Source organism: Mus caroli, unplaced genomic scaffold, assembly GCF_978045245.1.
Source record: "Mus caroli unplaced genomic scaffold, Mus_caroli_1 scaffold_2, whole genome shotgun sequence".
NCBI classification, from domain to species: domain Eukaryota; kingdom Metazoa; phylum Chordata; class Mammalia; order Rodentia; family Muridae; genus Mus; species Mus caroli.
The window spans coordinates 131914672-131942192 of NW_028227257.1; the positions used below are offsets into that span (position 1 = coordinate 131914672).

The 27521-nt window shown below is 35.8% G+C and overlaps 1 protein-coding gene across 7 annotated transcripts in view; it reads left to right on the forward strand.

Annotated features, from left to right (window-relative positions):
- Orc4 (origin recognition complex subunit 4) overlaps positions 1-27521 on the forward strand; it is a 47315-nt gene that overhangs the window by 18912 nt on the left and 882 nt on the right. For 6 of the 7 annotated variants that reach the window (XM_029474054.2, XM_085834932.1, XM_021182675.3 and 3 more), the window contains 7 exons: positions 1829-1877; positions 4900-5051; positions 15246-15419; positions 21422-21508; positions 23949-24057; positions 24724-24819; positions 24905-24972. In XM_029474054.2, coding sequence (XP_029329914.1) covers positions 1829-1877; positions 4900-5051; positions 15246-15419; positions 21422-21508; positions 23949-24057; positions 24724-24819; positions 24905-24972 — 735 coding nt within the window. The remainder of the gene's footprint in view (positions 1-1828; positions 1878-4899; positions 5052-15245; positions 15420-21421; positions 21509-23948; positions 24058-24723; positions 24820-24904; positions 24973-27521) is intronic. The other variant, XM_029474055.2, reaches the window with a different exon arrangement.

Consider the following 27521-nt stretch of genomic DNA (forward strand, 5'->3'; position numbering starts at 1 on the left):
GATTATGGGAACTCAAGCAGGAGCAGAGGCTGGAACCATGGAGGAACTCAGGCCCATCTGCCCAGGATTAGTCCTGCTCACAGTGAGCTGGGCCCCATATATAAATTAGCAGTCAGGAAAGTCAGTCTGATGGAAGCAGTTTTTAGTCAAGATTTTCTTTTCCAATATCCATATAGATTTTGGTCAAATAGGCAAAAGCTAAATATGACAGCTAGTACTGCACTCTATTAAGTTATTGAGGGTGATATAGAAGTAATGGATTATGGTATGCAATTAATTTGTAAATACTATGCTATTTTATTTAGCGGGATTGATCAGTTAAACATTTGGTATTTGTGTGTATGAAAAGGGGGTCCAATATTCAATCCTCCACAATAACAAGGGGTGGCTGTTAAAAGATTATTATCTTATAATCTCTTTTTTGAAGATTAGGTCTCTAATAGAGACTAATTAGTTTGCCTGAGCTCATAAGTTTGTGTAGTCTGGACTTGAAAGAACAAAAGTTGCTTAAGCCAGAACTTTACTGTGTTCATAGTCTTTGAGTAAATATATTTTATAGGTACATCATATATATTTATCTGTGTATGTATGTACATATACTTTTTCATATATATTTGAATAAATGTGTGTGCAATACTTTATGATGAGGTATAATGAACTATTGATAAAAACGGAAGACAAGGTATCTTTGAATAAGTAATTGACTGCTGATTTCCAGATTATCTCTACAAGGCAGTGTTAGTTACAGTAAATTGTGTAGACTCATTCTTGGCATTAGTATGACATCACAGCATGTATTCTTGTATGTGGATACACTTAAATCATCATGCTAGACTGGTGATTTGGCTCTGTGCTTAGACACTCTTGCTACCTAGCTTGACAACCTATCAGAACCCACTTAAAGGAAGGAAAGAATGCACTCCTATAAGATGCTCTCTGCCCTCCAAATGTACATTGTGCTGCACAGACACACAAAATAATTAAGTGCAAAAAAAAACTAAAAATGTTTATGTTATATAAGGTTCTTTCTGGAAAAGAAACCTATTGTGTTTCTTTTCTCTTTTTATAGTTCCTCAAATTTAAAGTTGACTTTTTCCTTAAAATATGTGATCATCGAGGAAGTGGATAAGTTCACCAGAAAGGTGCTTACTGCTCTTCCAGAGGAGCTGAGTTTGGATTCAAATACCTGTGCCAGTTGGTTCACAACTATGTTCTAAATCCAGGTCAGGGAGCCAGTACCTCTGGCCTCTGTGCCTTCAACATGCACATACCCACATGTAGACAAACATTCTTCTAAAATGTTTAAGTTTTCCAAAAGTACTTTAGAAACAGATAATGTGGTAAACACAAATTGCTAAATAGGCGTTCTTATCTAGAAAATTGATGGTTAATATTTTAAGCAAACTCCCCCGTTTGGATCTGATTTTAACCCATATTAAGTTTTTTGCTGGTGCAAATTAATTTGAGACTAGAAAGAAAGTGTTGTGTTTAAAGATATAAAGTGGAATATATTTCTAGTCCTCAGCTATATTCAGAATCTAGCAATCCTCCAGAAACTATACTGTTATCTAACATTTCTACCAGTATTATCCAGGAAAAAAAAAAAGGAAACTTCACACATGACATACTACTGTCATTTTCAGTGTTATACTTTCCTCTCCGTTTGTATTTAAGTTACAGATAATTAATGCAGATATTCAATTGAGAATCTATTCAATGGCTAATTTCCAAATAAAAACAATGCATAGATATGTTCTTTTGTAAATATTTTAATATTCATTCTAATTTATTTTATTAAGCTTCAGTCTTATCTATTTTTATTGTGCAGGGAAGCTTTGCTGAAAACCTTTCATTTCTTCTGGAAGCTTTGCAAAAAGGTACATGTTAAGCCTTAATTTTACCTTCAGTCTTCTCTGATTATTTAATTATTACAGATTTTTACAAAAAAAAAGTCAGAAAAAGGAAAGAAAAAGGTATGGGAATTAAATAGTTTAACTAAATAATCAAGTGATCTAGTGGCCACTGTAATGATTGTTAGAATATGATTTTTTAACGGGGTAAACTCAGTATCTGTGAGGTTACTCAGCATGGAATAAGCACTTAGCACACTAGCTTGACAGCTTGAGTTTGCTCCTTAAAGCCAAGATATAAGGGTGCCCTCCAACTTCCACATGCTCACCATAACACACTAGAGCATGTACACAAAGACATCATTCAGACATACTAATGATTCAAATTTAAAAAGCTAAAATTGCTCACCTGTAATCACAGCACTTACGAGCTTAAGATAGGAAGAAATGGGACTCTGTCTCAGACAAACAATAATAAAATAATTTTTGCTATTATTTGGTTATTATGGTTGTCTTGAATATAAAGATGCTATAAAAGTTACATGTTTTTGTTTTTTATCTAGGAAGAAATGTTTCAGAGATTATTCATGTATTTTTCTGAATAGGTTATAATAGGTAAAATTTTAGATTAAAAAGTTCCAGGTTGAAAATATAATTACATAAATATCTTTGAAGCATGTTTGAGAGTCCTTTATATCCAGAGTTCAAAGACAATTACAAAATTGTATCTTTGGCTAAAAGGGTCAGAAAACATCTTCAACAAAATCATAGACATGATCTTCCCTAACATAGTAAAAGAGATGCCCAAGACCATACAAGAAGCCTACAGAACTCCAAATAGACTGGACCAGAGAAGAAATTCCTCTGGACACATTATAATCAAAACACCAAATGCACAGAACAAAGATAGAATATTAAAAGCAGTAAGGGAAAATGGTCAAGTAATATAAGGACAGACCTATTCGAATTACACCAGACTTCTCACCAGAAACTATGAAAGCCAGAAGATCCTGGACAGATATTATACAGACCCTAAGAGAACACAAATGCCAGCGTAGACTACTATACCAAGCAAAACTTTCAATTACCATAGATGGAGAAACAAAAGTATTCCATGACAAAACCAAATTTACTCAGTATCTTTCCATGAATCCAACCCTTCAAAGGGTGATAAAGGGAAAACTTCAACACAAGGAAAGAAATTACACCGTAGAAAAAACAAGAAAGTAATCTTTCAACAAACCTAAAAGAAGACAGCCACATGAACAGAATCCCAACTCTAACAACAAAAATAACAGGAAGCAACAATTACTTTTCCTTAATACCTCTTAATATCAATGGACTCAATTTCTCAATAAAAAGACAGACTAACAGACTGTCTAGATAAACAGAACCCAACATTTTGCTGCATGCAGGAAACCCACCTCAGGCACAAAAACAGACACTACCTCAGAGTAAAAGGCTGGAAAACAGTTTTCCAAGCAAATGGTCCCAAGAAACAAGCTGAAGTAGCCATTCTAATATTGAATAAAATCAGCTTCCAATCCAAAGTTATCAAAAAAGACAAGGAGGGGCACTTCATACTCATCAAAGGTAAAATCTTCTAAGATGAACTCTCAATTCTGAACATCTATGCTCCAAATGTAAGGGCAGCCACATTCATTAAAGAAACCTTAGTAAAGCCCAAAGCACACATTGCACCGCATACAATAATAGTGGGAGACTTTTTTGTTTTTGCCAAAATTATATCTTTATTCTCAGATCATTTGTTTTACTATCGAAATAGATAAACCTCTTAATCTTTGCTTGAATTCAGTGAGATATCTACTCTGGCAAGTAAAGGAAGAGTTATGTAATAGCAGTAATATTTTATACAAATTGGTAATATATTTTACTTTTTCATACAAGATTAATTTTCGATTTGGAATAAAACAGTAGAATGAGTTCTTGCTTTGGCATAGGTTTGTAAATGGTTTTACCTGAATTCTAAGTAAGGAAAATTATAGAAACTTACATGAATCTTTCTGTGTTTAACTTTTTTGTTGTTTTGTTTTTGTCCAATCCTGAGAACTAAATCTAAGACATTACACATAGTAGACAAGCACTGTTACTACTGAATTGTATTCACTATTTTGATAATCACTATTTTGATAGCAAAGTTCACTTATAAGTTGCTCTGACTGTCCTTTAACTTACGTAAGTCTCAGAAAGATCTTGATTTTGTGATCATTCTGAGGACAGATTACAGGATTATACTACCAGAACTATCTGTATCTACGGTGTGCACTCCTGGATACATGTCAAACCGAGAACCTTCTTTTCTCTAACTACTGTAACTGTTATGTCTGCAAATTTCTTCATGGTTCCCATTTCCCAGCTTTATTCTCACATCATTTTGTTTTATTGTCGAAATAGATAAACCTCTTAATCTTTGCTTGAAAGATTTTACATAAATGTAAATTATTTATTCTTAAAGTCTGAATTATTTTTCTATTAAAGAAGTTTCCATTCAAAGTAGAAAGAGTATTGAGTCCTACTGAATGTTTCCTCCTGAATGAAATGTTAAAACTTGTATTAAAAAGAATTATTGTGGTTTTTTTAATTTTCTTTGATTTTTTTTTAATTACACTTTGTATTCTAGTTTGTGTTTGTAGAGATAAATTAAATGGGAAGGTGCATCTTGCATTTCTAGTAGCTGAAAATATGTCTTATGAAACAGTTTTTATTCATTAGTGACTCCTAGAGTGTTTGATAGGAACTACATTTTCATAATTATAAAACTATGTTGCCAATTAATTTTCTCAATTTATTTCATCGAACTGCTAGAATCCTGTAAGTAGAGTGTAAACTGCTTTACAACAATGGCCATCTTTGTCCTGTGTCTAACTTCTTATATAGAAGTAAGCCTGCATGTATAAATGCCCTGCCCAGAGTAACTTACCAATGTGTGTTGACTTGAAATTTAAACTGAAGTATAACATTTTGAAAATACAAGAAAAGTTGATGTAATTTCTTGTCAATCTAAACTCTTTTTTTTTTTTTTTTTAAGGTGACCGGACTAGCAGTTGTCCAGTGATCTTCATACTGGATGAATTTGATATTTTTGCTCATCAGAAAAATCAAACACTCCTTTATAATCTTTTTGATATTTCTCAATCTGCACAGACACCAGTAGCAGTTATTGGCCTTACATGTAGATTGGTAAGTCTGTGTAGATTTCAAAAATTCAGACTTTATTATACGGACATAAGTCATTTAACTTAATATTTTTGAAATTTATCTTTTTTCCATTCTTTATACATTAATACTGCTTTTCAGTTGATGTAAACAAGAAAAGATTGCTGCATATTCTATAAGCTATGATTTTAGTCCTACCAGTGAAATGGAATAAAACTCACAAAATACAAATTCAGTGAGATGTCTACTCTGGCAAGTAAAGAAAGAGTTATGTAATAGCAGTAATATTTTATACAATTGGTAATATATTTTACTTTTTCATACAAGATTAATTTTCGATTTGGAATAAAACAGTAGAATGAGTTCTTGCTTTGGCATAGGTTAGTAAATGGTTTTACCTGAATTCTAAGTAAGGAAAATTATAGAAACTTACATGAATCTTTCTGTGTTTAACTTTTTTGTTGTTTTGTTTTTGTCCAATCCTGAGAACTAAATCTAAGACATTACACATAGTAGACAAGCACTGTTACTACTGAATTGTATTCACTATTTTGATAATCACTATTTTGATAGCAAAGTTCACTTATAAGTTGCTCTGACTGTCCTTTAACTTACGTAAGTCTCAGAAAGATCTTGATTTTGTGATCATTCTGAGGACAGATTACAGGATTATACTACCAGAACTATCTGTATCTACGGTGTGCACTCCTGGATACATGTCAAACTGAGAACCTTCTTTTCTCTAACTACTGTAACTGTTATGTCTGCAAATTTCTTCATGGTTCCCATTTCCCAGCTTCTTATTTTGTAGTTTTATTTCAGGCTTGCTCATTTCTTTATTTTCTTTCCTACAGCTCTCTTTCCTTTTTATAAATGTTCTTTCAATTAATTAATTCATCTTTTAACAATCCTCCCTCTGGTTTTTTTATGAAATTTTCACTTTCTCTATTGCTTTTCTCTGGAATTTCTGTCTTTGACATTTTTTAAATACTATTTGGTATACTTCATGTGCTTTGAGATCATTCTTTTGTATTTATCATTGATACTCTACTTATCTTTTCTCCAAATAAGAAGCTATCACCAGGCTAAAAGAAACACATCTTTCTTTAAAGAAAGGGATAGGGAACTGGGGCTGAGCTGGTCAGATGTGAGGAACAAAGTCAAGTCCTCAAAATATACTTATTTGCCTAAAGGGGATGGGCCTGACAACCCACTTGCAACCCCAGAAGTTTAAGACCTACCATGTATCTCTAGCACAAGCTATCTGACCATACTAGCCTAATTGGTGAACTTGGGGGTTAAATTGAGAATCTGTGCCTCAATGAACAAGAAAGATGGGAAACCATGATGAATACTCTTGACCTCAAACTCAGGCCTACACACATACACACACACTCATATACATATGCAAAGCATGCCATATTTACATAAGAAAATAATCTTTCGGGTGAAAATAACATGAAGATTTGAATTCAGACTTCCACACCCATAGATGTGGGCCACTTTAAACACACACTGGGGAGATATATACAGAATTTCTGTGCCTTCTTAGCCAGCCTATCTAGCTAAATAAGCAAGCCTCTCGTTCAGTGAGAGTCTTGCTGTTTCTGTCCTTTTTTTTTGTATGTGGATGCAATAGGTATGTAAAAGGAACATGTACTGTAGCATGTATGTGAACAACAGAATAACTTTTAGGAGTCACTTTTCTCCTTCTACCATGGGAGTCTGGGGATCAAACTAAGGACCTCAGGCTTGGTAGAAAGTGTCTTTACCTTCTGAACTGGATCACTGTTCCCGAGAAACCCTATCTTAAAAACTAAACCAGAGAGCAGTTGAGCCTAACACCCAGTCTTAACCTCTGGCCTCAAACACGCTCCATATACAAACATTCATGAGTAGCTTATGCATATTTTTCTAATTCTGTATTTCTTTTATGTTGAATTATGCTCATGTATATTTATAGAAATATATATAGAAAAAACCAAAGCATAGGTATAAAAACAGTTGCTGTGTCAGCAAGAAACCCTTCCTTTTAAATTTTCACTTTAGTATTTGCTTTTGCTTTATCATCCCTGTAGCCTTGTATGTTTAGCTTTTGTCATTACTGACTAACACTGGAGCAGCTTCTCTGTTCCTTCTTTTCTCCATTCTGGGAAGCAAGATTTTTTTCTTTGCAGTTCCTTCTTACTTATTTGGAAGGTACATGCCGTGGTGGACATGTGACTGCCCAGTGACACCTTGGAGGAGCTGGGTCTCTCCTTCTAGTGCCATGGGTTCCTGCAATTGAATGCAAGTCTCAGCCTTGACTTCAGGGGCCTTTCACTCTTAGCCATCTTCCCAGCACCCAAGTACAGGTTCTTAATCTTTGCTTAGAGTTTGCTTTATTAATCATTGCTTTTCCACTACTTATTTATACAAGTAACTTACAACTTCTCTTTAGTAGAAAATAAATTGGTGTGTATACTAAATTTAGATCTTTCCGTCTTATCCCTATAATTCAGCAGTTGTCACTGTAATAATACTTTTAAAAACATTTGAGGTATTTGTTTTTCTCTCTTTGCTATTTGACTTCCTAAATAACCTAAGATTACTGAAATTTTTCATGCATATCATGGCTTATTAACCCTTTTGCTTGTTTTCCTTTGTAAAGATCATTCAGGTAAAAAAAAAAATACATTTCTGGAGCCACTACCTTTTTAAAAAAGAAAATTTATTGTAGAAAATCAATTCTTGTTGGAAATAGTAGTATAATGAGGCTTTCTCCAGCATTTATTTAGTAATTTTAATAACTACATAAAATGATCTAATCTATATCTGTCTTCCCTGTAAAATGTTGAGGCAAAAGAATAATTTCATCTCATGGTTATGTTTTTCAGTATATTTTAAGAAGATGAGAAATTCTCGAGGTTTATTTGCATTTAGTTCCACCTTAAAAATAGACAATAATTGGATGGAGAAATGGCTCAGCCTTTAAGAGCACTTGTTCTCATTGGAAAAGATGAGAACTCAGTCCTTCCACTCATCACAGCAGCTTGATACTACTGTAGTTCATCAAGTAGTATTTTGCTCTATTATATATTATGTTTCTTGAGGTTCTTAAATAAAATCATGAAGATATCTGAATTTTTGTTAATGGTAGTAAATCTCATTGCATTTTGTTACCTCAGATTTTATGTGAATTTTATTGTAGGCTGTGCAGAATTGCACACTTAATGTCTCTCTGATCAGGAACAGTAGCTGTTTGTATGTCCTTAGTAGGTTTGAGAATGTTAGCACTTAATAATGAGGCCAAAATGCAATCACAATGATACTGGTGCCTAGAAAGGAATTATTGAGTTCAGTAGTTATCAATTTGTGGTTGCAACCCATATAGGGGTTGAACAACGCTTCCACAGAGATCAAAGGGGTAAGCGGAGACCATCCTTCATATCAGATATGTGTATTACAATTTATAACAGTAGCAAAATTACAGTTAGGAAATGGCAATGAAAATACTGTCTGGGAGTCATGACTGGTCACAAAATTAGAAAGGTTGAGAACCCTGATTTCAGTTCTCCTCATTTTAAATGCTTACTTATACATTATGCATGTTACTAGTTACAAGCTATAGTTAACTTAATATCTAACAGCATTTTTAAAATTAATTTATGTTTTATACTCCATATTCCATTCCTGCTTTCCCCATCCACCCTCTGAATGCTCCACATCCCACACCTCCTCCCCAAACCCCCTACCTCTATGTGGATGCCTCTAGCCCCACCCCACCTGACTTCTAAACTCCCTGGAGCCTCCAGTCACTTGAGGGTTAGGTGCATCATCTTTGAATGAACACAGACCTGGAAGTCCTCTACTGTATGTGTGTTGGGGGCCTCATATCAGCCAGTTTTATGCTGCCTATTTGGTGGTCCAGCGTTTGAGAGATCTCAGGGGTCCAGATTAATTGAGACTGCTGGTCCTCCTACAGGGTTGCCCTCCTCCTCAGCTTCTTTCTGCCTTTCCCTAATTCAGTCATAGGGGTCAGCAACTTCTGTCCATTGGTTGGGTGCAAATATCTGACTCTTTCAGGGCTGCTTGTTGGGTCTTTCAGAGTACAGTCATGCTAGGTCCATTTTTGTGAGTGCTCCATAGCCTGAGTAATAGTGTCAGGCCCTGGGACCTCCCCTTGAGCTGGATCTCACTTTGGGCCTGTTTCAGGACCTTCTTTTCTTCAGGCTGCTTGCCATTTCCATCCCTGTAATGTTGTTGTTGTTGTTGTTTTATTTTTTTTGTTTGTTTGTTTTGAGACAGGGTTTCTCTATATAGCCCTGGCTGTCCTGGAACTCACTTTGTAGACCAGGCTGGCCTCGAACTCAGAAATCCACCTGCCTCTGCCTCCCAAGTGCTGGGACTAAAGGCGTGTGGCACCGCCACCCAGCCCTGTAAATCAGACAGAAACAATTATGGGTCACAAATGTGACTTGGATGAGAATCCCATCCCTCACTGGATGTCCTGCTGGAGGTGAGCTATATAAGTTCCCTCTCCCTACTGTTGGGCATTTCATCTAAGGTCCCTCCCTTTGATTCCTGAGAGTCTATCACCTCCCAGGTCTCTGGTGCATTCTGGAGGGTCCCAAACCTCCTATTTCCTGAGGTTGCCTGTTTCCCTTCTTTCTGCTGGCCCTCACAGCTTCAGTCCTTTTCCCTCACCCAATACCAGATCAGGTTCTCCACTCCCGTCCCTTCCTTCCCACTTGTGATTGCTTTCTTCTCTCTCCCAAATGGGACTAAGGTGTCCTTACTTGGGCACTTCAACATGTTGCCCTATATGAGTTCTGTGAACTGTATCTTGGCTATTCTGTACTACTTCCTTTTTTTTTTTTAATTATATCCACTTATTAGTAAGTACATACCATGCATGTCCTTTTGGGTCTGAGTTACCTCACTAAAGATGATATTTTCTAGTTCCATACATTTGCCTACAAAACTTAGGATGTCCTTGTTCTTAATAGCTGAGTAATATTCCATTGTGTAAATGAACCACATTTTCTGTATCTATTCTTCTGTTGTGAGACATCTAGATTGTTTCCAGCTTCTGGCTATCACAAATAAGGCATTGTGGGGCATCTTTTGGGTATATTCCCAAGAGTGAAATAGCTGGCAGGTGCAGCTATTTCCAATTTTCTGAGGATCCTCCAGATTGATTTCCAGAGTGGGTTGTACCAGTTTCCAATCCTACCAGCAATGGAGGAGTGTTTCTCTTTCTCTAAATCCTTTCTAATGTATGTTGTCACCTGAGGTTTTGATCTTATCCATTCTGATTGGTGTAAGGTGGGCTCTCAGGGTCATTTTGATTTACATTTCTCTGATCACTAAGGACATTGGATGGTGGACATTCTTTAGGTTTTTCTCTGCTATTCAAGATTCCTCACTTGTGAATTCTCGGTTTAATTCTATACCCCATTTTTTGATCGGGTTGTTTGGGGTTTTTTGGTGATTAACTTGGGTTCTTTATGTATTTTGGATATTAGCCCTCTATCACTTGTGGGGTTAGTAAAGATTTTTTTTCCCAGTCTGTAGCTTGCTGATTTGTCTTATTGACTATGTCCTTTGCCTTAAAGAAGCTTTCCAGTTTCATGAGATCCCATTTATCAATTCTTGATCTTAGAGCATGAACCATTGGAGTTCTGTTCAGGAAATTTCCCCCTGTGCCAATGAGTTCAAAGCTCTTTCCCACTTTCTCTTTTATTAGATTCAGTGTGTCAGGTTTTATGTTGAGGTGCTTGATCTACTTGGACTTGAGCTTTGTACAAGGTCACAAATTTTTTTCATTTTTCTACATACAGCCAGCCAGCTAGACCAGCCATTTAATTTATTGAAGATGCTTTCTGTTTTCCACTGTAATTTTTGGCGCCTTTGTCAAAGATCAAGTGATCGCAAGTGTGGTTTCATTTCTGAGTCTTCAATTCTATTCCATTGATCAACCTGTCTGTCTTTATGCCAATACCATACAGTTTTATGATGATAGATCTGTAGTAAAGCTTGAGGTCAGGGATGGTGATTCCCCCTGCTGTTCTTTTATTATTAAGAATTATTTTTGCTATTCTGGGTTTTTTGCCTTTTCAGATGAATTTAAGAATTACTCTTTCCATATCTTTCCATATGAAGAATTGTGTTGGGATTTTGAAGGGGAATGCCTTGAATCTATAGATTTCCTTTGGTAGAATGGCCATTTTTACTATGTTAATTCTGCCAATCCATGAGCATGGGAGGTCTCTCCATTTTCTGAGATCTTCGATTTCTTTCTTAAGAGACTTGAAGTTATTGTCATATAGGTCTTTCACTTCTTTGGTTAGAGTTACCCCAAGATATTTTTTATTTTTTCTGACTATTGTGAAGTGAGATGCTTTTCTGATTTTCCTTCTCAGTCTGTTTATCCTTTGTATAAAAGAAAGCTACTGATTTATTTGAGTTAATTTTATATCTGACTACTTTGCTAAAGTTGTTTATCAACCAGAGAGGTTCTCTGGTAGAATTTTTAGGGTCACTTATGTATACTATCATATCATCTGCAAATAGTGATATATTTATTTCTTCTTTACCAATTTGTATCCCCTTGATCTCTTTTTGTTGTCTTATTGTTCTAGCTAGCAGTTCCGGTACTATATTGAATAAATACGAGGAGAGTGGGTATCCTTGTCTTGTCCCCAATTTCAGTGGATTTCTTCACCTTTCTGCATTCTGGTAGAATTCTGCATTTAATTTGATATTTGCTGTTGGTTTACAGTAATTGCTTTTATGTTTAGGTATGGGCCTTCAATTCCTGATCTCTCCAATATTTTTAACAGGAAGGGGTGTTGTGTTTTGTCAAATGCCTATTCTGCATCTAAGGAGATGATCATGTAATTTTTTTTCTTTGAGTTTTTTAATATAGTTTATTACATTAATGGATTTTCATATATTGATCCAACCTTGTATCCTGAGAATGAAGCGTACTTTATCATGGTGAATGATGGTTTTAATGTGTTCTTGGATTCGATTTGCAAGAATTTTATTGAGTATGTTTGTATCGATATTCATAAGCAGGATTGGACTGAAGTTCTCTTTTTTTGGTTGGCTCCTTGTGTGGTTTAGGTATCAGAATAATTGTTTCTTCATAGAACAAGTCAGGTAGTGTTCCTTCTGTTTCTATTTTATGGAATAGTTCAAGGAAAATTGGTATCAGGTCTTCTTTAAAGGTCTGGTAGAATTCTGCACTAAATCCATCTGGCTCTGCTTTTTTTGGTTGGGAGGTTTTTTTAATGATTTCTTCTATTTCCTTATGTGATATGGGCCTGTTTAGGTAGTTTACCTGCTCTTGATTTAACTTTGGTATGTGGCATCTCTTTAGAAAACCATCAATTTCATCTACATTTTCCTGTTTTGTTGAGTATAGACTTTAATATAGTAGGATCTCATGATTTTTTTTTAAATTTCCTGTTTCTTTTGTTGTATCTCCCTTTTCATTTTTTAGTTTATTAATTTGAATTCTACCTCTTGGCACTTTAGTTAGTTTGGCTAGGGGTTTATCTATCTTGTTGATTTTTCTCAAAGAACCAGATTTTGGTTTTGTTGATTCTTTGTATTGTTCTCTTTGTTTCTATTTGGTTTATTTCAGGCCCTGAGTTTGACTATATCCTGCTGTCTACTCCTCTTGGTTGAGTTTGCTTCTTTTTGTTCTAGAGCTCTCAGGTGTGCTCTTAAGTTGTTAGTATAAGATCTCTCCAGTTTCTTTACCAGGGCACTTAGTGCTATGAACTTTCCTCTTAGCACTGCTTTCATTTTGTCCCATAAGTTTGAGTATGGTATGTCAATATTTTCATTAAATTGCAGGAACACTTTAATTTCTTTTTCTTACCTGACCATGTTGTCACTGTGTAGAGAAATGTTCAGTTTCTACATATATGTGGGCTTTCTGTAGTTTTTGCTGTTATTGAAGACCAGCCGTAAGCCATGGTGATCTGATAGGATGCAGGGTATTATTTCAATCTTCTTGTATCGGTGGAGAGTTGTTTTGTGATCAATTATATGGTCGATATTGGAGAAGGTACCATGAGATGCTGAGAAAAAGGTGTATTCTTTTGTTTTAGGGTGAAATGTTCTGTAGATATCTGTTAAATCCATTTGCTTCATAATTTTCTTAGTTTTACTGTGTCTCTGTTTAGTTTCTGTTTCAATGACCTGCCCATTGGTGAGAGTGGGTTGTTGAAATCTCCCGCTATTATGTGTGGGGTCCATTGTGTGTTTTGAGCTTTAGTAAATTTTCTTTTATGAATGTGGGTGCTCTTGCATTTGGGGCATAGATGTTTAGAATTGAGACTTTCTCTTGGTTGGATTATCCCCTTGATGAATTTGAAGTGCCCTTCTTCATCACACTTGATAACTTTTGGTTGAAAGTCTATTTTATTGGATATTAGGATGGCAACTCCATTTGCTTGGGGGACCTTTTTCCATCCTTTTATTCTGAGATAGGGCCTGTCTTTGTTATAGAGGTATTTTTCTTGTATGCAGCAAAATGCTGGATCTTGTTTGCATATCCTGTCTGTTAGCTTATGTCTCTATAGGTGACTTGAGTTCATTAATATTCAGAGTATATAAAAGAGGGACGACTGTTGTTGGTTCCTGATACATTTGTTTTTGTAGGTGGCTTTATGTGCTTGTGACTCTCTGCTTTTGACTTTGTTGTGAGATGCTTAATAACTTGTCCTTTCTTTAGTGTTGGAGTTTTCCTTCCAGAATCCTCTGTAAGGCTGGGTTGATAAAGAGTTTTGCTGGGTATAGTAGCCTAGGCTGGCATTTGTGTTCTCTTAGAGACTGCATGACCTCTGACCAGGCTCTTCTGGCTTTCATAGTCTCTGTTGAGAAGTCTGGTGTACTACCTTTGTATGTTATTTGGCCTTTTTCCCTTGCAGCTTTTAATATTCTTTCTTTGCTCTGTGTATTTCTTGTTTTTATAATTATGTGACGAGAAGATTTTCTTATCTGATCCCATTTATTTAGTGTTCTATACGCTTGTACCTTTATTGCCTTCTCTTTCTTTATGTTGGGGATGTTTTCTTCTATGATTTTGTTGAAGACATTTTCATGTCCTTTGAGCAGGGAATCTTTGTTCTCATCTATTCCGATAATTCTTAGATTTGGTCTTTTCATTATTTCCTGAACTTCCTGAATGCTTTGGGTTAGGAGTTTTTTATGTTTTGAATTTTCTTGACAGTTGTGTCCATCTCTTCTACTGTATCTTCTACACCTGAGATTCTCTCTTCTATCTCTTGTATTCTGTTGGTAATACTTACATCTGTAATTCCTGACCTCTTCATAAGTTTTCCATTTCCAGGTTTGCCTCCATTTGTGTTTTCTTTAATGTTTCTACTTCCACTTTTAGGTCTTGTGTGTCACTTCATTCAGTTCCTTTACCTGTCTACCTGTGGTTTTCTGTATTTCTTTTAGTGAGTTATTGATATACTCCTTAAAGGACTCTATTATCTTCATAAGATAGGATTTTAGGACAGATTCCTGATTTTCAGTGTGTTTGTATATTCAGGGCTTGCTGTGGTGTGAGAACTGGGTTCTGATGATGCCCAAATATTTTGGCATTTGTTGTTTGTGGTCTTGCATTTGCCTTTCACTATCTGGATATCCCTCGTGTTTGTTGGTCTAGGTGACTCTATGAAGTCTGCCTCTTTTGTCCCTGGGTTGCTTCAGGTCTCAGGTAGGCCCTGCTGTCCTGGCTGTATCAGACCACCTGTGGAGCCCTCCAAACTGGGGGCTCCTCACAGGGGCTGCTGATCTGTTGCCCTGGCTGCAGTAGATCTCCTGGGAGGCCTTCAGTCCACTGCTCTCAGTGAAGCTGGTCCTCTAGGATGGATCAGGATAGGGAAACTTTACTGGAGCAAACCAACTAGGGGTCTGCCCCAGAAGCAAGGACTGGGCAGAAGGGGTAGAAGGAATGGAAAGGGAGCGCAGGGGTTTGGTGGGTGATGTGTCCTGAGTCCACCAGGCTCCCAAGGGTGGGGACTGGGGGCTGGGGGTTCTTACCAACTTCTCTTGAGTGCAGGGGCTTCTCTAGGATGGATTGGGATATGGAGTGTACAGGGGAGCAGACCAACTAGGGCTAGGGGTTCCCAGCAGCAAGGACCAGGTGGAAGGGACTAACAGCATTTTTTTCAACATGCATCTTATATGAATTTCATTTTTCTTTTCAAGGATATTTTGGAACTCTTAGAAAAGAGAGTGAAGTCACGATTTTCTCACCGACAGATTCATTTAATGAATTCATTTGATTTTCCACAATATTTGAAAATATTTAAAGAACAATTATCTCTACCTGCAGAATTCCCAGATAAGGTTTTTGCTGAGAGATGGAATGAGAATGTTCACGTAAGTTGACAATAATCACAAAGCAGTATATATATCTTTACATGTTACTGAGGGAATACAAATTATAAACTTTTTCTTATTTAAAAGCAATAGAATATCTTGTCTCCTAAAACAGTCTCTTCCAAAGAACTTCAGGTATCAGTAGTTGAAGTTTTTATCCATACCTGGTTTACATTTTAGATAATTTTTTAGTGAATTTGCATAGTTTAAATTTTCTGAATTTTATAAATTTAGAAAGAAACTGCTTGATATTTCATATTTCTTTCTTTCTTTTGATTTTTCGAGACAGGGTTTCTCTGTGTATCCCTGGTAGTCCTGGAACTCATTCTGTAGACCAGGCTGGCCTCAAACTCCGAAATCCACCTGCCTTTGCCTCCCAAGTGCTGGGATTAAAGGCATGCGCCACCATGCCCAGCTCATGTTTATTTCTATATATGTTTTTATTTTATTTCCAGTTCTTATAAACAACTTCGCTTTGGTTTGTTAGCTGATAGTGACTCTCAGCATTAGTTTATTAAGATACTGTCCAGGCTGTGGTGCCACTCTTATGTATTCTAGGCAACCAGACAGCCAGACCTTACTTGGGAAACTACATTTTGTTTTACACAGGTTCAGTGCTTAGATATAATTTCTTTTTATTTTTAACTTTGTTCTGATTCATAATTCCCCACCTATAATAATCATTGTTGTAAAAAAAATGCATAGGAAAATCTATTTAAGATAGGAAGAGTTTATTTTGAGATTATGTAGTTGAGTTTGAGGATATAGAGGTGGAAAAGTCATGGAGACCAAGAGCTTTCAGCATCTGGTCAGTAGCAATGCTGTTAGGAAACAGTGACGGATGTTCCTATTTAGCTCTTTCTCCTTTTCACCCAGAATCTCAACCCATGTAGTGCTACCCACAGTCGAGAATGTTAGTCCGAGAGTATTAGTCACTGTTATATTGATGTGAAGAGATACCATGACCAAAGGCAGCTTTTTAAAGGAAAGTATGTAATTAGAGGCTATATTAGTGTTTCAGAGGCTTATTCTATTATTACAGCAGGGAGCATGGACACAGGCATGCATAGTGCTAGAGAAGTAGCTGTGAGCTACATCCTCATCCACAAGCAGAGGCAGGGAAAAAAACTGAGCCTGTCAGGGGCTTGTGAAACCTCAAAGCCCACTCCCAGTGACACACTTCTCCTACAAGGCCACATTTCCTAATCCTTTCAAACAGTTCTGTTTCTTGGTGATTAAACAATAAGATATGTGATCCTATAAGAAACATTCTTATTCAGACCATCACAAATGCCCCACCTCATTAAACTAATCTAGATAATCCTTTACAGGAATGTGCCAAAGGCTATCCTAATGCTGGTAATTTCTCATTAACAAGTCAACAGTCAATATTATCCATCACAACCATTATATGTTTATATTAAGATGTATAATATCTTAATTTTAAGAGTAATTAGTTTGGGTCTTCCCTTCCATCAGACTAATCTTTCATAGGACTCAGAAGATGGCTAACTAAGCAAATTTTCTCATATTAATACTGTTTCTGATACAAGATCTCTATGGGGCATGTTCCCTGTAGTTGGCACTTCACATTGTTCTTTTTCTTACTATTGTCTGGAATTTAACATCTAGGTCACTGGCTACTTGCTTTACTTGTCAGTGCCTAACAGGCCTTCATTCCCTTTATATATCTCCTGAGCTCATTAAAAACTCTGTCATGATTTTGAGAGATTTGAATGCAGTTGTTCCTTTGCATTTAAATATCAGTTTTCCTGTTGATATTATTATTTCCATGCCTATTTTCTCTCTTTTCCTCTGGTGACTTTACAGCCAAGGCCATCATCTATCTATCTATGTTATATTGTGAGTGTCTATAACTATATATGTATTTTTTAAACCCATGGGCCCTGCATTGTGAGGTGCAACCACAAATGAAAATTAAAGAGAATAAAATAGTGACAATTATGTTGTACACATTTGTTATTCCCTTAATAATTAGGTGTAATAATGACCTAGATTTGTTGCTATAATAAAACACTATGATCAAAACCAAGTTGAGATGAGTTTATATGACTTACAGGTTAGAGTCCATCACTGGGAAGCCAGGACAGGAACCTGAAGGCAGGAAGTGAAGCAAAAGCCAGGCAAAAGCTTCTTACTAGCTTTTTCAGTTTACTTTATTATACAACTCAGGACTACCTGCTCAGGCATGGTTCAGCCCACAGTGGGCTAGGCCCCTCCACTTCAATAATTAATCAAGAAAATGCACCCACAGACATGCTGATAGATGGATTTGATTTCACATAGTTACTTAGTTGAGAGACTATTTTCCCACATGGCTTTAGTTTGGGTCTAGTTAGCAAAATTCTTAACCTACACAAAAAGCTATTTACATACATTTACTATGTGTTAGGTAATATAACATATATAATCCAATGATATATAGAAATGTGCATTATTATTACATGCAAAATACTATACTTGGTGATTAAACAATCAGATATGTGATCCTATAAGAAACATTCTTATTCAGACCATCACAAATGCCCCACCTCATTAAACTAATCTAGATAATCCTTTACAGGAATGTGCCAAATACTATACCCAAATTACCCTGCCTTCTCATAACAGAGAACAGCATTTCCCTATGTTTTGTCTGAGGTATCTCCTTGACTCAGTTCTCCTATAGACACAGTAATGAATAGAAATAAAGAGTGATGGAGGTTTCTGTTTAAGTACTAGTGAGTCTTTGGACTAGATGAATTAAAAAGTATATACTATTTGATGATAGGGTGACTCAGTTCTAGTTTTGTTATCAGTTAAACATGTCTGTCAGATTAGTCTTAGCCTCTCAAAGTAAGAATTCAACCAAGACACAAACAGCTTAAGTAGACATTTATTTAGCAAAGTAGTCCAGTCCATAGAGAGACTGGGACATGATGCTTCAAAAAGAAGAAGGAGGTAGCAACTCATTGAGTCCTTTCAGGTTTTGTGACTGTCTCTGGATGACATGATCATGAGGTAGCATTACTGTCTTCCTCCTGGAAAAGCAGGGTGAACCAAGTGTCTCTTGGGTTCTTTATTTCCTGTAAGCCTTTGAAACACCCAGATGTCAAGTTTTTTGAGGATGCAAGTCCTTCATTAGTTGTAAAAGTTCCCTGGGACCTTCGTTTCTGATATGGTTTTAAGAACTACCTTTAAGAAAAGCATTTGTCCTTTGGGAAACACCCTTTTCAAGACACAGATGTAGTTTTCTTGGTTCCTTCATGTCTAACTGCATCTGATCAGGGTACTAAGCTACGTAGGTACAGCTGCAGTTTTCCTTGTTACCTCAGCTGTTTGCCGACAACTTGCTTTCAGTTTTCTTGTTTTTCCAGAATTTATAGCCCCTAAACTTAAATGGTACATGGTAGGGGATGATCTCTTTCATTGGCAGTCTTGTAGCTTTAGTGACCAAAGGAGAGCTATCACTATTAGGGTTTAGAGCTCTTATTTTCTTCTCTTTAGACAATCATCTTGTGTTGCTTTGCATGGATAGGTGTTTTTGTAAAATATCCTTAGAAAGTCTGTCAGGCCGGGCGTGGTGGCGCACGCCTTTAATCCCAGCACTCGGGAGGCAGAGGCAGGCGAATTTCTGAGTTCGAGGCCAGCCTGGTCTACAAAGTGAGTTCCAGGACAGCCAAGGCTACACAGAGAAACCCTGTCTCGAAAAAAAAAAAAAAAAAAAAAAAAAGAAAGTCTGTCAGTAACATGGCCAGAGTCCTTTTCCCTTGTTGAGTGAGTTTGTGGTGAAGGTGGTTTGGGGAGCTAACCTCTATGCCAGTGCTGACGTTGTCGTGAGCTTTTTGTTGGTTTGTTTACTTGCTTGCTTAGGTGTTTAAGATAAACCTGTAGTTTCAACCAGCACTTTAAAAGCAATAGAAAATGAATATTTAAGTAGGAAATAAATCTGCTGAAAATGTTAAACTTCATTTCAAGAGATAAAAGCTTATTCCCTAAATTTAGATATTTTGGAGGTGAAAGAAGCAAACCATGGTGTTATAGCTCCAGTAGGGATGAAAACATTTAGTTTTCTGGGCCTTTTGACTTTTTGTCATTGTTTATGGAGGTTTAGTTCAGTTTTTATGTTTGTTGGAATTTTTAATCGTCTTTTAATTTTTTTAAGATGCCATACAATGTCCTTCAATTATATGGGTTTGTTTGGTTGTTGTTGTTGTTGTTGTTGCTTTTTTTAAAAACAATTTACCCTGTCCTAATAGTGCTAAGTATATACTCGGTTGTGGGGCCATCTGCTGGAGACTGCCCAGCCTGTCAGGAACAACATACTCTACCTTTCCTAGAACCTATAAAATATCCTAGCCCCTCAGCCAATGCTTGGGGGCTCATGAACCCCTTCCCATATTGTGCTAGAATAATGCTAACAGGCTTGATAGTGTCCGGATAGCCACAGCTACCATGAGTTAATAAATTAGCATTTCTACTCTGGTCTTCCTTGCCCTTTGGCTCTTAGAATCTTTCCACCCCTCTTCTGAGATGGTCTCAGAACTTTGGGAAAGAGTTTCAATATATAGATACTCCATTTCTGAGTATAAGTAATCAGTCACTTATACTCTGCACTTTGACCAGTTGTGAGTTTCTCCATTAACTACCATCTGCTATATAATCTTTTAAAAAGAGTTCTGAGCATTGTACCAGATACAAATTTAGAGGGCAGTTTGATACAGTGTCCATATAGTAGAATAGTAGAGTAGAGCTCTCCAGCCATAGGTTTTGGGCCTTATTTACAGTTCTAGGCATGTTCCTCCTGTAGAGAGTCTTAAATCTAGTTCATATTTGCAGCCCTAATCCTCCCATGGGCATAGCTTGCCATGCTGATCATGGTTTTGTTCTGACTTGTTGCCAGCAGAGGACTTTTGAAAAGTTATGCCAAGTGCCGATGCATCTTTGCTTACTTTGTTAAATTCACTCTTTTCATCTGTATTCCTTACCTTCCATTAAATCCCAATTCTCTAGAATTGTCTCTATCCATTGGCATCTTCTTAATGTACCTCGCTTAGTTTTAAAAATTACTTTGTATTATATTATCCCTTCCCTCTTGAAGCTTCTTCGCTTGTGTGATGATTAATCTTCATGTCAGTGTGACTAGTTTAGATGGCCATGGAAACACATTTCTGCATGCATCTCTTTCCAGAAAAAAATTAACTACAGAGAAGAAGACCTATCCTGAATGTGGGTGTCACCATTCCAATATGCTAGAGTTCCATACTGAATGGAAAGGAAAACATGAGCTGAGAACTAGCATTCATTTTTGCCTCCTTCCTGATAGTGCATATACACTGGCTCATGCTGCCTCAAGCTCCTGTAGTGGTGCCTTCCTCTCCATGGTGGATTATACCCTTCAAAAGTAGGGCCAAAATAAACACTCCCTTAAGCTGCTTTATTGTGAGGAGTGTTTGATGTATACATCTTGTTTTCTAGATTGTTGTGGTATCTTGTACATTCTTACAGGCTTTAGTGTGTCATTTTTCAGTACTCCTTTTTCCATCTACCACTTGATAACTTCTTGACCACAGCTTACTCTGCACAGACACTCTGCCCACCTCCATAGTTCATCATTCTCAGTTGTTGTTTCCTTTTCAATGAAGGCTTCATCAGGCAAGTCTTCTGTGAATGTCTGAATGGCCTCTAGTTGGGCTTTCTTTTTTCTTCCTGTTCAATCCCTTTGCAGATGGCTGTGCTTAAGGTATATGATGACACCGTTTTGTTGTCACTGTGATATGATCTTGTTTCAGCTCATGTTCTAATAGCTCTTCATAATTTCCCCACTATATTCTTGTAACTCCACTGTTTTCTCAAATATTAGAACTCTTATTCTCTGTTGTGATTTGTGCTACATTCTGTTCATCCATCTCACTAGTTTTGACTATATAGTTTCCCCATATTAGATTCGGAATTTGGGATCAAGCTATATTTTCGTTGATTTTGTTGTTTTTGATTTTTAGTGTCTCTCTGAAGATTCAACTGTGCTTGAAGTTCTACAGAAACATTTCAGTGTCAACAAAAACTTGCAGTCATTACATATGCTATTGGTTTGTATTTTAGATACATTTATTTTTACCTAATCTATGAAAATAACTTACACATATTATGTATGATTTTTTTAAGTATAAGTACATAAGTATTATGCCTATTTTACATATAAAAACTATACATATTAATGGACTATCTCATATTTTGATACATTCATTAATAATCTGTAGTAACATGTAGAAGTGCCTTCAAACTGTTTTCAATACTAGCTAGACTATTTCTGCATTCCTGCCAATAGTATGTAAGTCAAGAGCACTACTTCTATCTTGATATAAAACTTTGAATCTTAGATATGCATTTGAGGAGAAATGTCTTATTTATTACATTATTATGCTGGTATTTGAAGACCATGCACAGCTTACTTGTAGAGTTCTTGATTGGTTATTTTCATTGATACTCTGTAGTTCAACAAAGATCCAGAACAATACTTTAAATGTATCATACTTAAGCATCTCATTTTCCTTTAAAGCAGTTGTTTTATGATTAGTATTTTTATTGTTACTGCATAAAAATTTGATTGGGCTTTGTATGTTAATTTCATATTCTTCATTTAGTTTTGCTGAACTCTCAGACTTGTAAAATTAGGTTCTTTAGGATTTTCTGTGGACATACTCAGATTGTCTTCTAGGAAGGAGGAGTGTTTTCTTGGTCCCTTTGTAGTCTTTTATTTTTCCTTTTCTCTTGTCTTCTTTTCCTTCCCTTCCCTTTCCTTTCCTTTCCTTTTCTCTTTTCTTTTCTCTTTTCTTTTCCTTTCCTTTCCCTTTCCCTTTTCCCTTTTTTCCCTTTTCCCTTTTCCTTTCCCCTTTCCTTTCCCCTTCTTCCCCTTCTTCCCTTTCTTCCCCTTCCCCTTCTTCTTCCCCATCTTCTTCCCCTTCTTTCACAGCAGGAAAATGGCAAAGCTGGAACTCCACTTTAGGCTATTTTAATCACTCTAATGGCATGTCTCATATGTTTCTACCATGGTATCTTTACTGATTCTTTGTTTTTCTTTTTTTTTTTTGGTTTTCCGAGACAGGGTTTCTCTGTATAGCCCTGGCTGTCCCTAGAACTCACTTTGTAGACCAGGCTGGCCTCGAACTCAGAAATCTGCCTGCCTCTGTCTCCCGAGTGCTGGGATTAAAGGCGTGTGCCACCATGCCCGGCCACTTTACTGATTCTTATTCCCCACATCAGCTTTTATTAACGAATGCTGTCTTTCTCTAAATGAACTTCCTATCTCGTTAGTTTAATTCCCGTCTACCCATCAAAAGTATACTGTCATTTTTAGCTACTTGGCTATAGTGAAGTTATGGATTAACAACCTTTATGTATCCATCCACAAATAAAGATGCATAAAACAGCATATGATATTTTTTTACTGCAGTCTTTTTTTATCATTACAAAAAATAAAAAATGGGATGTGTTTATCAACAGGAAGTGAGGAAATGTGAGTAATTACAAAGGAGTATAATAGAAAATGAATGAACTAGAATTGAAATCTAAATGTGGATTAATTCTCATATTGTCATTTGAAGATAAGTTCTAAAACTAGATTGCATTGGTTATAGAATGCTTAAAAATTAAATTGTGTTATCTAGTAATACCTGCAGTATAGAGTTTAAAGTTTATAAAAATATATTAATATAAAGATATTGACTATTTTATGTGGCAAAAGGTGCAGTACACTCAAGGCCAGTGTCCACAACTCTGTAACAGGTATATTTTAAAAATATAAAAGTGGAATATTATATATATTATTCTCTTTGTTTTTTTTTAATGTAAGAAATATCTTACAATAAATGGAAAAAAATAGAAAACAAAAGAGCCAAAAATGGTCTGAGTTTTAACTTGTAGAAGAGTGAACTTCCGGGATTCCCAACCTCTTGTCATTAACTGTAAAGTATCTGAAGTCCACATTTAACCTGAAGCTGTATGTTTGCTACATCTATCTATATATATATTGCTACATAATATATCTACTATACCTACAAATTCTAAATTCTTGTATTCCAAATACAAGTCGTTGAGGGTAAACTTAGTCCTAGAAGGTGATGTTTGCCTAAGGAGAACTAAATAAAGAGGATAATTATATCTAAGTTTATAATTGTTTTCAAAATTAGTAACTTCTAAACTGAACTTACCTTTACATGTTTGTAAAAATCTGTATAAAACAGCTATTCTTTTAAGGTGTGTGATATTTGATTAGTATTCTTTCAGTTTTTTTCTTATTAGACTTTTCAAAAATTTTTTTTCTTTTGGAGAGTAATAAATGTGATTCCAATGCAAAGTAGTAGAGAAAACAGCATCTGAACTAAATCATTGCTACATTTTCATGGAGCAAAGTTTAAGGTTATCTAGTTTCTATCTTACAAGAATAAACTATAAGACATTAAGATTGTTCTAAAGTATCTCCAGAATATTCAAGTAAATAAGTACTTTTTAAAATGCACCTTTCTTTAGATGCTTGCTTTAAATCGAGTAACCGTATCACACCCATTTATGACTTCAGCAGATCTGATGGAGGCACAGCATATGTGTAGCTTGGATTCTAAGGCGAATATTGTTCATGGTGAGAAACTGCATTGCTAATCTTTCTTTTGATGTTTTGATTTTAAAAGTTTAGATGTTTTCTGAGATAATGAGTGTTGAGCATGGTGCTCTGTATACAGAATGCTTTTTATATACAACCTTTAATTGATACTGTATTAAGTATATTATCACTCTTTGTGTTCTGCATCCCATATACCACATGGGGCGTCCAGGTGGGACTATTGTTGATGTTTTCCTTGCTTACCCTACGTGCTATTACATTTGTTGACACTTGCTCATTTGCATTCACTATCTCTTTTGAAATATAAGATATATTTTAGATCTGTTTTCCAGAAATTCTCTGCATAAATGCTTTCCAAAGGTCTATGGTACTTGAAATTACATGATATTCACAATATTTGCTGTTTGTTGTGGTATCAAATCTTTTCTACTTATAGCACATTCCTTTAAGTTTAGAAAAACAATCCTTATGCTGTAGATCATCCCACCCCTAGCAAAAAGGCCTTAAAGTCTAACAAGTTAAATGACTCGTGTTTTTGTAGATAATAGTTGTTGGAATACCTTTAAAAACAGAAAAATGCTGACCTCTACCCTTCAAAACCTTGCGTTATTTTCTAGATAACAGTTTGTTTGGTGGTATGAACCCTTTGCTGAAACTCAGGAGTACATCTCCCTTTAATTCTAGGTCTGTCAGTCTTGGAAATCTGTCTTATAATAGCAATGAAACATTTAAATGACATATATGAAGAGGAGCCGTTTAATTTTCAAATGGTGTATAATGGTAAGATGAAGTTCATCATTTTCTTGTCAATTTCTTGCCTTTTTCTTATTTGAAAGTACTAATGTTCTCATTGCTTACTCTGCAGAATTTCAGAAATTCATTCAAAGAAAGGCCCATTCTGTTTATAACTTTGAGAAACCTGTGGTCATGAAGGTATGGTTTGATTTGGTTGTATTTTTTATCAGATCCAGTGATTTTTTTTTTTTTTTACTTGCTTCAAAACTCTTTGAACCCTTGAGTAATTTATTATAGGAATTTTTTCAGCAAAATTTTGTAAAATGAACTGCTTCAATAATTCTGTAGCTAGCCCGTTTTACAGTTTGTGAAGATATATTGCCCTCTGCTGTCTGTTCCTAGCACTTGCCTACTGAAAAGGAACTAACCCTCTGCACCCACAAGTTGGAAGTTACAAGATGTTAAGTTTATTATTTAGGGTAAGATATCAGTTCACAACTTTAAAATGCTATCCGAAAATATACTACTCCACTACAAAGAAAATGTAAATCACATAATTTTACATTTTCTATAGGCATAGGAAATAAAGGTCAAAAAATTGTAACAGTATAACCCAATTGATGAAAAATATTTTCAAATTTATGATAAAAGTATTTCCTGAACTATTTTCCTTTGTGTTTTTAAAATTTGGTATATTTATAAAAAGTTACAGCAGATTGCATTTTAATAAATATACATTAGAAATTCATTCTTTTAAACTCATTTAATATGTAGCTAAAAGGACTGATTTATATTTTAAAATTATACCAACTATATTCATTTTTCTAAGTAATTTAGTCTAAGCATTTTAAGCTTATATTTATTTAATGGAAATTAAACAGGACACATTCCGAGGTCCTGTTTGTCCAGTATTGTTGGCACAGTGTGGTTCTGGGGACCATATGGAAGCAAAGGCCTTCTTTTTTTTTTTTTTTTTTTTCTTGTAAAGCAATACAAGCTTGGGCCTTGGGTATTCCTTGTACAGCATAGCTAGAACTTCATTTTCTGTAGCAGTTGTTAAAAAGTTAGCAGTCTTGTATTCAGGCCACAGCAGTCATAGCATCCTGAGGGTAGATCCTTCTCATTGTTGCAGTTTTGGAAAGGGCATCTGCAAGTGTCCGGGAATAATTTGTAGATGCTCTTTGTACATTTTAAAATAAGGTATATTTTGCATCTTGGAAATATGTTTTCAGTTTTGTTAATCTACACCTGAAGAATTTAATATTTTCTCATTATTCAAAATGAAGGTTTTTTCTCCCAGTAAGAATTTTTATGATAAACAGAATATGTTCCGGTGATACTTTTCACAGGGAACTGTAAGAATGCTCAAGAATGTACTTCAGTGTGTCACTATTTTAATATTTCATCAGAGTATAGTTTTTTCCTTCTTGTCTTATTAACATACTTAAACAATTATTAAGTGATGCATGATTTGTAGAGTAAGAGGAACCAAACAATGAAGAGCTCCATTAAGGTGCCTAAGAAGACTGGGGGTTAAACAATCATGGTTCCCTGCCCCACCCCCTGGTCTTTGCCATCTTACAAGGTCCTTTGCTTACATGATGAACCCAGTAAGCTTCTTGTACTCTAGAGTCTTTCTTACCTCTTGTACTACAGCTATTAACTTTTATCTTTTTAAAACTTTATTTAGTTTTTTATTGAAAGTAGTTATTTTCATGCATGTATCAGTCATGGATTCCCTTCTTTCAGATTCTTCTCACCGCCCTCCCCCACGACCCCCGAGCCCCTCTTTTTTCCTCTCTCTCTCACAAAAAGACAGGCGAATAGAAAAGAAAAGCAAGAATAAAACAGAATGAACAAACTAACAACAGAAAGAGAAAGAAAGAGCATCAGGAGAAAGCATTCACACAGGCACACAAATAGAACCCGTGACTACAAAATTGGAAGCCAGAATTCATAAGCCAGAGAAGAGAATGGTACGGGAGAAAATACTGAAACAAAGCCATATGAAACTGACCCCTCCACACACAAAATAAATCTTTTGGGTTTATTTTGTATTGGCTATCTGCTACTGGGCATGGTCCATATCCTTAAAGTATAGTTTGTATACCGAGATATTGGAGAACTATTTTCTCCTTTGCAAACAATTGTTAATTGGAGGTAGCTTCTTAGAGCAAGGGAGTCTAATTCCCCATTTCAACACTTGAGACCCCATCTGGTTTGGACAGTGGTTTTGCCTCCTTTTTCACAGAGTTTCCTTGATCCTTGAAGTGGAAGGCTCTGATGAAAAACTTCCATTTAGGACTAAGTGTTTAAAGGTCTCTCATTCTGCACATGTTCCAGTTGTCTCTATTAGTTCCCATCTGCTTTACTGATATCTAGGCAGCACACTGTTCTACTGGTATATATAGCTGTACCATCTCATTCCAAAGTCTTATCAGATTAAGGTTTTAAGATCAAAGTAATAGACAAAGGACTGGAGCTACAAAGCTCAGGTGGAATCCATGCTGAGCATGAGTAAGATTTAGGTACAGTACTAATCACCCACCATTGGAAAAGTCCAAAAGGAATCTATGATATACAGTCTGCCTAGAAACAAAACCTCATGATTAAGGTTCAGGTAAAATTAATATTTGCCTGATTTACATTGAGCATTATGGGGACATATATCAAAACATTTTCTCCAAATGTACAGTTTTTATGGATTTGATTAAACGTGTGTCTGAGGGTGGGGTAGGGCTATTTTG